The sequence below is a fragment of the Pocillopora damicornis genome, chromosome 4 (assembly GCF_964200805.1).
Source record: "Pocillopora damicornis chromosome 4, jaPocDami1.2, whole genome shotgun sequence".
NCBI classification, from domain to species: Eukaryota; Metazoa; Cnidaria; class Anthozoa; order Scleractinia; family Pocilloporidae; genus Pocillopora; species Pocillopora damicornis.
Window position 1 is genome coordinate 28,486,575 of NC_142673.1, and position 12,472 is coordinate 28,499,046.

The 12,472-nt window shown below is 38.0% G+C and overlaps 1 protein-coding gene across 2 annotated transcripts in view; it reads left to right on the plus strand.

The window, feature by feature from the left end:
* The first annotated feature begins 1,920 nt into the window (after positions 1-1,920).
* LOC113682607 (A disintegrin and metalloproteinase with thrombospondin motifs 6) overlaps positions 1,921-12,472 on the plus strand; it is an 18,595-nt gene continuing 8,043 nt past the window's right edge. The window contains exons 1-12 of one of the 2 annotated variants that reach the window (XM_027199770.2): positions 1,921-2,172; positions 2,568-2,874; positions 2,991-3,057; positions 5,696-6,027; positions 6,115-6,295; positions 7,191-7,354; positions 7,552-7,635; positions 8,216-8,340; positions 8,548-8,606; positions 8,739-8,844; positions 9,358-9,492; positions 9,878-10,028. In XM_027199770.2, coding sequence (XP_027055571.2) covers positions 2,803-2,874; positions 2,991-3,057; positions 5,696-6,027; positions 6,115-6,295; positions 7,191-7,354; positions 7,552-7,635; positions 8,216-8,340; positions 8,548-8,606; positions 8,739-8,844; positions 9,358-9,492; positions 9,878-10,028 — 1,476 coding nt within the window. In that variant the 5' untranslated portion in view covers positions 1,921-2,172; positions 2,568-2,802. Of the gene's footprint in view, positions 2,173-2,358; positions 2,875-2,990; positions 3,058-5,695; positions 6,028-6,114; positions 6,296-7,190; positions 7,355-7,551; positions 7,636-8,215; positions 8,341-8,547; positions 8,607-8,738; positions 8,845-9,357; positions 9,493-9,877; positions 10,029-12,472 lie in introns of those variants that run through there. The other variant, XM_089204985.1, reaches the window with a different exon arrangement.

The following is a 12,472-nucleotide window of genomic DNA, read 5'->3' on the forward strand; positions in this document are numbered from 1 at the left end:
TGCACAAGCTACAATGCTCCAAATGGAAAGAATACATTAATGAGGAAAAGAAAGAAAAGAAAAAACCCATACAGTAATTAAATGACAATCTTACTGTAGGTGAACAAAGGTCTTTCGCTCACGAATATATATATAAATCATCATGGAACCAAGTCAAATTAAAAACATGGTTTTGCTTTCATGAATAATTTCCTGAGTGATCGAATTCACTCTTGTATTTCAAAACGTAATCAAAATTTTAAGACTTCGCAGGCCTCACCGGTGTGGGTAAACTCTATTCTTGGACTCTAACATGTATTTTTGGCTGTTATTTGAATTTTCGCCCACGCAAAATAAACTGTGAACTATTAAGTTAAGCATGTATTCTCATAAGCTTGTAATCAAAAGGTGTAGGCCGGAACATGATATGTCATTGAGAAAGCTTTGCATTCAAAGGTCGACGTCAGGGATATATTGAATTATGATAGCCTATTCGACTTTTATCGCATAAGTTTGGAAAGGCTACATATAATCGAACTTTATGTAGAAATTGACTTATATGCTGTAAATTGTAACTTATATGTCACTGCATATGAATCTATGGCCTAGTATATTCCGCATTTTGTGGGTAATTCCCGGAGTAGAAACACAAACATTTAGTTATTTGAATTCACTTTCGCCTCTTCACTGAAAGAGTGCCATATCACTTCCTCAACGGCGAATGTACTATCGATAAAATTAAGAAAGAATGATATTGTTCGTTTGTCACTGGCGTGGTGAAGAGAAACGATCTGATTCCCTCCGTATATCTGGACCTTGATTTTCTTTAAAACCAGGTTAGAGGCGAAAGAAAATCATGAGCAAATTCAAAATCTTCTCTTTTCATTTCTTTATCCAGGGGCAAAGTTATTCTCAAAATTTTGATTGACACCACACGGAAGTAACGGCAAAAATTGAAGAAGGTGGATTCTCTGAAGCTGAAAGCTACCTCTGGTGTCCTTCATTGATAAATGTCATAGTTTTTATCAAATTCAGTCAATTTATATTTCACACAATAAATTGGTCATTCCGAATTTATAATTCAACGAATCCTACCGAATTTCCTAATACTGTCCTTCATTCTTATTTTCGAGTTAATTTCACTTAAAATCAGCTGATATCATGTGTCCTCGATAAAGAGATTTATTCGGAAAAATTAGAGATTTTTCCAGAGATCTTTTGATATTAAGTTCAGCCCACTTTGAGTGCCTCAGGCGCCGGAAAGACCGTAAACGCAATTAATCGACGGAACGGTGGTTACGAGACCTCAGATGTTTACTTACTGCTGCCTTTATTGAAAATTATGGAAAATTGTCGTGTTGTGTCCCTTTTTAATCGGAATACACCACACAGCAAATAACAATTAAATAGTTGATTACTTTTAATGCCATTGAGAAATTCCGCCTAGGATTCATTCAGACCTTTAGCAGAACAGACTATGCTTTTCAAAACATAAACTTAAATGAAAAGCCAAGTTCGGCCAAGAAGGGCGTTCACTTTTGTGGGCGTAACCTGCAGCAATCCGGAAAGAAAAATCCTGAGTGTATGGCGGCTGTATATTTTTTTAAAGAAAAATTGTATTCTGCAGTTTCCGCGAGAAAGTTTTAAATGTTGCATGAAAAGAAAGACTTTTTCTTTTAAATTTAATATGAAGTGAATCCAAAACAATTACTACAATAAATTCACAACGGTTTTTCTTTTTTTTCCCTTACAGGTCCAAAGATCCCGTACCATTCAAATTTTGTTGGAAATAAGACTTCCTTTTCCATACAGATGTTTATCTGATTAGCTCCTTTTTTTTTCATATACATCTCTCTTTCAATTCCTTTTGCCATGTCTTGTATCAGAACGATAATTAATAACAGACAAGAAATATAAATAGAGTAAACAAGAATCAGAAGCTTTCATGCATTCGTTCTCCCTCTGCGGTGAAAAAAAAACACATAACTTATGCCCTAGCTACCTTCATAGTCGAGCGTACTTCATTTTTTTCCTCCACAGAAATTATGTTACTTATAACCAAAATCTGATCTTCGTCAATCGCGAAAGGAATGAGTAAGTTTATCTGTGACTTCCTCGGTAAAACACGGTGAAGCGAAACCCTTGCTAGCGTTGGGAACATTTCGAAAACATGGAAGTTGCAATTAAGAATTGGTGAGTCAACCTGTTGAAGTAAAATTACTACAGTCAACACGCCAATTTTGCCATTTTAAGGCCAAATTATTGCTGAGATGGCTTGGTGTACTGCGGTTAACCCGAATTTTTCGAAGAAACAGCGGGAATTCTTTTAACTTTTATTTTTAGCCATTATACCATTTACTGTCCTACAGATGTGAGAGCATAATAATTTGAACTATTAGGGACGTTCTGTTGGGTATTCTTACTACAGGAAATAAGACAATTTTAAATATTTTTAGTTGAAGCAAGCGAGGTGGAAAAGATGTTATCAACATTAGAAAGTGTCATATCGAAAAGAACTCCCTGACACCCTCAGAAGCTTTAAAAGGAGGCAGGTTGTGCCTTCTAATTGTGTTTCTTTGTTTATTTAGGTCTTTAATGGGCAGAAGTTTGGAGAGGAACCGACTGAGACAAAATCATTGAGGAGCTGCCAGCAATATTCCATCAATATCGAATAAAAACATCAAAACAACAGCGAAATTTTTGCTCATTTGAAATTATAATTATCTCAGGAAATACACACATACTCACTGAGGTGCACCTCAATACGACTTCATTTAGTCAAGGGTTGTCGGCTGGCAAGTAACTTGTGGCTTTCATGGGAAGATGATCTTGTATTCTCTGACACCGTTTTTCGTTTTAATTTTTATTCCGCGGGCTACAGCAAACCCTTACAAGGTAGGAGAGGTTAAATGTGAGAAACAAAACAATTTCAAATATGAATTAATTTAATTTTCACTCGGATTCAATGCGTAAAACTGTGCTTATATGTTACTGCTTTGTTCCGAATCGAGAATGTGCACACTTTGTTGACACCAGACGAAAGGGAGAAGATATTCGGGGAACCTTTTCCACAAAGTGGTGAGTACTGTGAAATGTTCTTTTGAGCTCAGCTCAGGTTTCTTTTTGTCTTGTATCCAATTTTTGAACAGGGAGGAGTGGCAATATATCATTCAGATTTGTAATTGTAACGATCGTAGTTAATCTAGGAAGCCAACTCATCATACAAATTCTCACACACAAGATAAAAATTAATTCAGTTATTCGTGTTGCATTGTAAAAAGCTTTAAGAATTCAATTTAAATCTTGCGACAAAAAAGGAGTTATTTTTTAGGTTATATCAAGATATAAATCACATCAAGTTACATCTGGCAATTTTATCAACTTAGCTACTCAGTTTCCTCGGATCTTTTCTCTTCCGCCACCAGATGTACAAATGGCGATAAACCTTTTTATTTCAAAAACATATAATTGAATTCTATTCTTTTTGTTCATGTTTTGAACTGTCGCGAAGCTAAGAACAAAGGTTTTGTTTTGCAAAAGACAGGAAGGGAAATGTATCAGTGTGCAAAACCGTTACAACCACGTGTGAGATCATGTGTTTGATCAGAAAGCCTCTTTTATTTGGCAGAGCTGTTGCGATCTTCTGAATTTTTTCCTCACACAGCCGATACCAGTAAAACATTTAACACTGAAATGTTTCAATTTTGTGACTTTTAAGCGCAAATTGCCATAATCTAATGGTATCAGTCGGATGTAAAGCTAATTTCAAGGATTATTGAATAGGAGTATTTTATCAAAGGTTTCAAAGACTGGAAAGATTACGGCTTAATTAGAACCCTTTGTTTGGAGCTCAAAAAAGCTATGGATCTTCGTGTCTGATTCCTGCCGACACGATCTGAGAAAAAGATATAGGAAAGGATTATTTAGATTAACTTGGCTGGAAGACATATGTTAAAAGTGGTTTCGAATAATCTGACCACAATCTAAGCTGAGGAAAATTAAAACTGATTTAAGTCGCACGTTTTTTGGCAGGAACTCTTTCTATTTCCTCTGAAATGCTGGCTATCGCATTTCTTAATCAATTCAGTCCGATAAAGGCTTTAATCAAATGAAATTTGAAATTTTATGTGATTACTGACAGAGGTAGGAATTCTAAGTCGTTCCACCTTAGTTGATGAAACAGTTAAAAAATACGAGTAGGTCCAAGTATAATTTTGGAATCAAAGAAGGAATACTTCTAACGAATTGATCAGATTGAATCATTCAACACATGCAAATCGAAAATTCTTAAAATGGTATTTAATCGAATAGTGCAATTATATTATTGAGAAAAATTATTGACTTGAAATTACTCTGCAAAATTACTGCGGTCACAGGTCTGTCATTTTTATTTCATCGGATTACTTATTTTTGAAAAAGAGTCTCCAAATACTTCAAGTCGACATAATACCACTTTCTGGTTTTACTACGCAATAAATATCTGCATAATTGCCACTTAAATCTCACAGTACGTACTGATCATAGAATGGATATTTCAATAGTAAAAGCATTGTCGGGGATTTGGTTTTCAATCGCGCGGGCCGCATAAAGACTCGCCAATCAATAAGTGAGTCCTATGCAGGTAGATAAATATCTACTGGCGACATATTGTCCTCCGATCATGTCTGTTATCTTAAACAAAGAACGATCGAGCCATGACTAATGTGATCTTTTCCGGTTAACTCTGTCTATATCTACAATGTATCTACATATTGAGATAGAAACACATTAGTTCTTGGAAAATGTTCTACGAAATTATAACTGAACTTTAAAACATAAGCAAACAATCGATTTTTTTAAAAATATGTACCTCATGTCTCCATTCAGAATCAGCTACACTTTTACCTTTTATCTCTATTCACACTTCAAAACGCTATCTTACAATGCTCTAAGTACTAATGGTTGCATTACTCCAGTTAGCCGCAACAAGAGTCATCAATTCTGCATAAATGCGTGCGGTATAAAATTAGGACTAATTAAAACAGTAAAAATCCAGTGAAGTATCATTAACGGCTCAGACTAAAATAAAGAAACTGTTAAGTTCAAAAGATTGTTCAACCATTATTAAAGCATAATGAGAGGGAACATTTATTAAGTCAATGCAACATGTAACAACTTCAGCATGGGTAGAAAAGCGAGGAATATTCTCCTGGCTGACGTTTAAATGCAAGCTGTGATATACGCCTTTTTGAGATCAATACATGACTCTGTCCATCAGAAAAGTATAGATTAAGTGGTCATTCAGTCAAATGTGATATTTCAAGTTTTCATTGCTCAAAAAAGTTTTTTCTCTTCTTGCAACAAATATCAATTGCAAATGCAAATCATGAAAGCAACATATGAGTGAAATGGCTGATAGCATTTTGTTCCTAATATAAAGTGTAGTTCGTTTGAATCTATACTAGTCTTTGTGAGAGAGAGGTAAAGATCATGATAATATCAATTTTTTTAGGGATTTTTTTTTACTGTTTTACTGAATTTTTGGTATAACTTCTTACGCTTATTCCGTCCCTCCATGAAATATTTCTTGGATGATGAGCTCAAATCGTGCACCATTTAATTACATTTTCATTTCTCCTGAGAAAACATTTCGTGATCTTAGGAACTCTAAGAAGTGTTACAACCCATGCTTTTAAGGGTAAAATCTAGCTTCTATCTTAATTACGCATTAATTTAGTTCCAGATTATCACGTTACCCACCCCGTTCAAGTTGACGAAAGTGCCAACTTCTTGACTCGTGACCTTTCAAATGGAAATCACAGAAAGCGCCGAGATTTAGCAGCAGCAAAAGGAGAACCAATGTACTTCCACTTATCAGCGTTTGGCCAAAACTTTCACTTGAACGTAACTTTAAATGATGAACTACTCTCACCCAACTTTGTGGTCGAGATTCGAGGAAATCAGAGTTCTCGATTTCATTTGGATTTTGAACATTGCCATTATACCGGCCAGGTAGTATCTTCAAAAGGATTGGGAACTAGAGTGGCCGTGAGTAACTGTGATGGACTGGTGAGTAATGTTTTGATACTGCTGAATTCCTTGCAATGACAAAATGTCTTGATACTTACTTTCACCGATCAACAATTCTCTTTCTAGCGAGGTTTGATTCGTACTCCTGAGGACGTTTTTACAATAAATCCATTACCCGACCGATTAGGACTGGACAAGAACAAAACGCGAGCTCACGTGATCCACAGAAGGTCTACCACACCCCTGGAGAGTGTTGGGAAGGCTCTCAGAGTTGAGAAACGATCCGAAAACTGGTGTGGAGTTCAAGGTAGTAGTTAACGTAAAAAGAATACTTATATAAAATGTAATTTTCTGGCAGTTTTTCACTATTGTGGAACAATTCATTACTAAGCCAAACACAATGTAGACTCGATGTTCACCTTTTTTACCTCCAATTTCCGATTCTCTCAAGAAGAAAGAGGAGCGCAGGTTCAATTCCCGAAAAACAACTAGAGATCTAACCTAGATACAGAGAAACTGCGGGGTTCTTGGAACAGTCCGTTTAGTGCAGCGTATCAGATTAATTTGTGTTCAGCAAATGCCGAGCGAGTAATTGACAAAGTATCAAATGTGGCCGTTTTAGGAAGATGAAACTCTAATTCATTGCAATAACCGTTATAATTTCAAACAAAATATTTTCAGCAGGATATGCTCATGTTCCCCTGGAATGAGTTCCTTTACCCTTTAGCAGGCCAGTGGGGACGATCGAAATTTAGCAGGCGGACGAGCGTCCATTTTCGTCCGAAGACCCGCGCTGCTTTCGTTCGCCCGCATTTTCGATTGTCGCCACTGATGATCAATGCCCCAGTCTTGGCCAATACACTTCGCTTGAGGTCGGTTTTCTTCTTGAGCATTCGGAAAAAGCTATTTATCAGTACGAAAATAAATATCATTAGAAGTCAACAAGAAATCGAACTGAATACACATAAAAGTCGCAAGTAGCCACGGTTTTAGGCTTGCACTTGATTGGTTGAAAATATAGTACAAGTCAATTTCTAGATCAATCACAGAGCCAGTTGCATAAAACTTTCACAGCCCCGGATAACTTTAGAAACTCAAGAGGCAATAACTCTAAAGTTCGCCACAAAGGTTCATAACTATTCCACTGAACTTTAAACAAGTTAGGGTCGACTGTGATGAATATCTTTTTTTTGCCGTTGTAGACGAACCAAGCCCTAGAATGAAACGCGCAATATTTGATCTGCCCGCCTCAGCGGATTATAGCCGGGACTTCACAATAGAAACGCTTGTCGTTGTCGACAAAAAGATGACAGATTTTCATGGAATTGAAGAGCTCAAAGTTTATGTGCCAAGTCTTATAAATATTGTAAGTTTACCTCTCGTTCTAAAAACATACGTTTAAAAACATATATTTTACGTTTGGGAAAAAAGGGAAATGCAAGAGAAGAATACGATCCATGATTTACACCAATTTGTTATTATGTGTAATTAAAAAAACGTATTTTGTACAGACGGCATGGAAGGTTTTTTCTCTCTTTATTAATCGATAGCATTGCACGTTAGGTTTACAATCTTTTAGGCGACACTTCCATTGGAGCGAACGTAAAATACGTCTTACAGAAGCTGCTGATTCTGGAGCATGATCAGGTAAGCGAATTGTGTATGATCCTTTGTTAACATGATTCACATTTTTACAAACACACACAAAAAAGGGCATAAATGTATTGCCTACCCCTTTTTTGAAATTCCAAAGAATAATCCAACATTTCGAAGATGGACGCCGCCATTTTGAACACAACTGAGTAACCTGGCCGCAGTTTGCAAACAGCTGATGCTCAGCTTCTCGCCTTTCTTTCTCTGAAGGCTTTTCTTCGAGATCTCATTCCACTACAAAAACCAACACGCCAGACTTCAATCGACAAAAAAGAAGTGGATGAGAAAATTCGCTACATGGATGATTACAGTTAAATCCGTTTTTATTACTACGTTTAGTTGTTGCTTTCCAGTTTCAAAAATTATCCACCCTTGGTCGAGATGTAAAACACACGTTTTCGACTCTTCGTAAGCATGCTCCCGATTTTCTCCAGCCCTGGTAGTAGTTAGAGGGAACTCTCAATGAACTTATTTACTTCAAATGATATCTCGTTACCATACAGCGGCGCATAGTGTACTAAGCGCGTATCAACATGGCCATGTATATTCATATCACTTGTTCGGATATTTTTAGGAAGGTCTTGTGATAAGCCCACATGCTGGTAACACCATGGCAAGCTTCTGTGAGTGGACTAAAAGACAAAATATTCAGGATGATAACAATCCTGATCACTTTGATCATGCAGCTCTCATCTCCAGGTACGCATGAACTTAAGTTAAAGCAGCAAGACTCGCAGATCATCTCGCCTCTGCCCAAAATTTCTATGCAACAACAATCTGTCAACAAATTACTAATCCCAACGAAAAAAAATTATATCATATCTTCTCATCGTGATCGCAAAGCGCTTCATACGTGTTTTTCAGTTTAAGTGGTTCACTAGCACGTGTCGGCCCATTTCATTGCAGGTACGACTTCTGCCGAAATTCAGATCACCAAGAGGGCCAGAGCTGCAAGAAAGTATTAGGTGAGGCCTTGATCAATGCTTAAGAAGCAATATGGAGCTATATTTTATCCACCTACGCTAACAACTTTAGTCGCTGTTGTAGCTGTCGTTTTTACTGTTTTTATGACTATTACTGCTTAATCTTTCGCAAAGGTCTGGCACAAGTCGAAGGAATGTGCAGTTTAACAGGAAGCTGTACTTTAAGCAAGGATGGAGGTCTGGGTACGGCTTATACCATTGCACACGAGACAGGACACAAGTGAGTGCAGTCGAGAGGTCTGGGTTCGAGACCTAGTCGAGTTGTTGTTTTGTCTTCTTCTGCAAGACATTTAGTCTAGTCTGCAAGGGAAACCTGACGAAATATTGGGAGGGGAGGGGGTGGGGTTAGTAACCTGCGGAGGACTGGCATCCACTTCAGGAGGGAGTGGTAACATTCGCTTCATGCTACGGAGATTAGGATTCGCTCCGGAACTTGGTGATCCACTTGAATCGAGTAGAAAGTTACCTTTTATATTACGCAAGTCAGTGGTAGAGTTGGGTAGCATAGAGACGCAATTCTAGTACTCTAAACAATGAGACACGTGAACTGGGCTCCAGGGTAACAGTTATGATTATGAGCGAATTGCATTTGACTCTACATCCCGGGGTCTACGAGGGTGAAAGTGAATTGTTAACGTTCTTCGTCGTTACTTCTCACGTTTTGACCAAGGTAAGTATTTTATTTCTTCATTTTTTATGTCTCCCATTTTCTTTTTCCTTTATTTTTCAACAGCCTTGGAGCTCAGCACGACAGTGCAGGTAACCCTTGCGCTGATGTCAAAAACATCATGTCCACACGAGCCAGTGGTAAAGAAACAGCGTTTGAATGGTCTTCGTGTAGTAGACGTTCAATTCACGCTTTCCTATCGTGAGTTCTTATTCCATTATGATATTAATTCCGCTTAGAAATTCCTCGACCATTTAAACCACATTATTTGCGACATGCTCGCAAGGGATATTCTTTAAGCTTCTTATTCGTTGTATTGTATTATTTGCCCTAAGTCAGTGGAAACTAGGAAAAATCTCTCTGAGAAACTTACCAAGCTAGTTTTGTAAGCATAGCTGTGAAAACAAAACTCTTCATTTTCTTGCAGGTCGGCTGGAATATGTTTGCTTCTAAATTAAATCGTTATTTTGCTACCTTTTGCCCCAAAGAATCCTTTCCTTACAACGTATGTTTTGACATTTCAATTCTACAAAATACAACTATCTGATTGTATCTTATATTTTTTTGTGGCACTTACATTTCCTAGCGGTGATCATGCACAGTGCTTAAATGACAAACCACAAAAGACCGTGGAATTACCGCAACGGCTGCCAGGAGAGTTGTATAACGCTGACGATCAATGTAAACGGACCTATGGAGATGAATCGCGGGAATGTCCAGCGCCTTTTTTGAAAGCCGTAAGTAAATGAAATACAAAAGTCCTTTAGGAGATTTCCCTCGTCGCTTTTCGTTTGATGCTACACGGGGTATGATTACGTTCGAATAGGTGGGTCAAAGCTAGGTTTGCAAATGGTTCAGGCAATGTAGGTGTGTCGAAAGTAAAGGCAGATCAGGATTTTCCTGAATGAATTGATGGCGTGTTAAGAGGGAACAAGCAATAAAACATTCCAGTGGTGAAAAGTTCGCGTGCAGTGAGGTAGGATACATTAAAGCTCATTAAAGAGGCACATCGTCATAAACAAAGTGTAAAATATTGAATATTCTGAGATTTCATGACATGGCTCGTAGGCAAACCTATTTCAGCTTTCGAGTGGGTAATAGCTGTGTTTCCTGCTCTTGAAATAGGCCGGTAACGTGTTTTTTTTTTTAGTTTCAACACAGCAATATCTTACCGTGGTCCCAAATGGTTGTTTGTTCGTACACAATCAGCGCTTCAGTGCTCTCTTGTGTTTGGTCCTTTAGCATCTTTTCCTTTTATTTGTCGGAGCCGACCCATACAGCGAGAGTTTTCTCTGCTTGCGACGGTTTTACGTGGCTAAATCTCCCTAGCAACTTTATATTAAGTGAAAATAATGAAGGCCATTGTAGAAAAGGTTTCTGCGCTTAAGAGAGTGTCTCTGTAAGAGCGGTCCGGTCGATTTTGCTTGAGAAACGGATTCCGCTCGTTTCTCGTGTGTTGTAAGACATTCATGTACCTATACTAAAACTACAATCAGTTTGATCGGATCTCTTTATTTTTCAGAGTTTTACGGAAACTAAATTTCACTCGAGCGAAGGCTTGTCGTGACACTTTTCAAGACTTTAATTTCATACAACTTTGGAGGACAATTTACAAAAAACTACGGAACTCAGCAAAAAACAAATACCACAGCCATGTATATTAACTCTATCTTATCTATCAAGGCGACTTTCGTAAACATCACGTGTCAATCAAGGAAACAGGAAGACTTGAATGACACCTTATCGGTTCGCCTAAATCAAACACGCCAAAACCGATCAAATTCAAGGTAAATTTTTGAAAAAGTGAGGCGTTCTTAACTGATCCAACTAACATAGCTAGGAAGTAGGTGCCATAGAAAAGATAACTACAGAAAAAAACTTTGCGGCCCGACCTTTACGAGAACTTTATAACTCAGTGAACTTACCTAATTTTCGGCAATCTCCAAGTTTGGCCGCCATTTTGAGGGACTTGTCAACATGAAGCGTAACCGATATAAATAGGGCAGGTTAATCTAAAACCGTCAGAAATACATACAAAAGCAATTCAAATGAACTTTTCTTTCAATTCAAGCGGCAAAATTTAAATTGTTTGTTTAACTTACCATCCCCATGCGACCATTTATTCCGACAATACAAACGCTACAACTTTCTGAATTCCCCTCGTCGATTCCACCGCAAGAAATAACCTGTGCCACTCAAGCTTCGACTCGAATGTGAAGTACGAAGCAAATAACATAACTGCTTCATCTTCGCGGCAATGTCACGCTGCTATTTTGATTTTCCGATCGACAAGAACGGTGATCAAGAATCGATCGGTTTGTTTACCTCGTAAACGTGACCGCTGACCAGCTGCTAAGTGAAAACAGTACGGTTCAGTGGCGAGGGGCGGGGTGAGGGGTGGATGCGGGCAGATTATCAGAAGGTTTTTGGGAACATTCGATAAACATTAGGATTCTCAGTCTTAATGCGAAGGCATACTTCGTGTTGCAGACAACTTTTGTTTTACTTAGTATTCTTTTTTATTTCAAATACACTTCGTTCCAAATAGGACTAGCATCAGTTCATAGATTTAAAAACAAATCTTTACCACGTAAATAAATGTGTTTAGATAATCGAGATAACCACTGAACCTCTTGTATCGCACCGGAAATAACGTGTCTTGTCTTTGCCCAACTCTGAGAGCGAGGAGCGGCGAAGACGCGTGATACGAGTCTCGCGTCTCGCGGATTCACCATGCTCACAGGATACGCCTGACCTCACTATCTTTAAGAAAAATAAGAGACTGCTCGAAGTCTGTATTCCGTTCAACCATTTTATAAGAGTGACGCGAGTCTTTCAGTTGAGTGAGAAAGTCACAAACCCATTCTTTACCTCACTAGCGTAACCACTGACCACTCACGAATTACAGTAGGCTTCTCCTTTGACGCGGAAATTGAAATCGTATCGAATATACAAAGTTATAATGAGTTCCTTTAGATCTCCCGAACTTGTATCGCGTTGGAAACGATTACAAGTACAGGAAGAAGTCGTTCACAAGCGAGACGTTCATTATGTCTCAGGACTGCTTTTTAAATAGCAAAGATGGAAAAAACTTTGGTTCATCGTGTGGCTTAAGTGGTTTGGTACGACTGTCTGAATACAATGACGAAGTAAAACATCATTTGATAAGCTGCCACCTGTC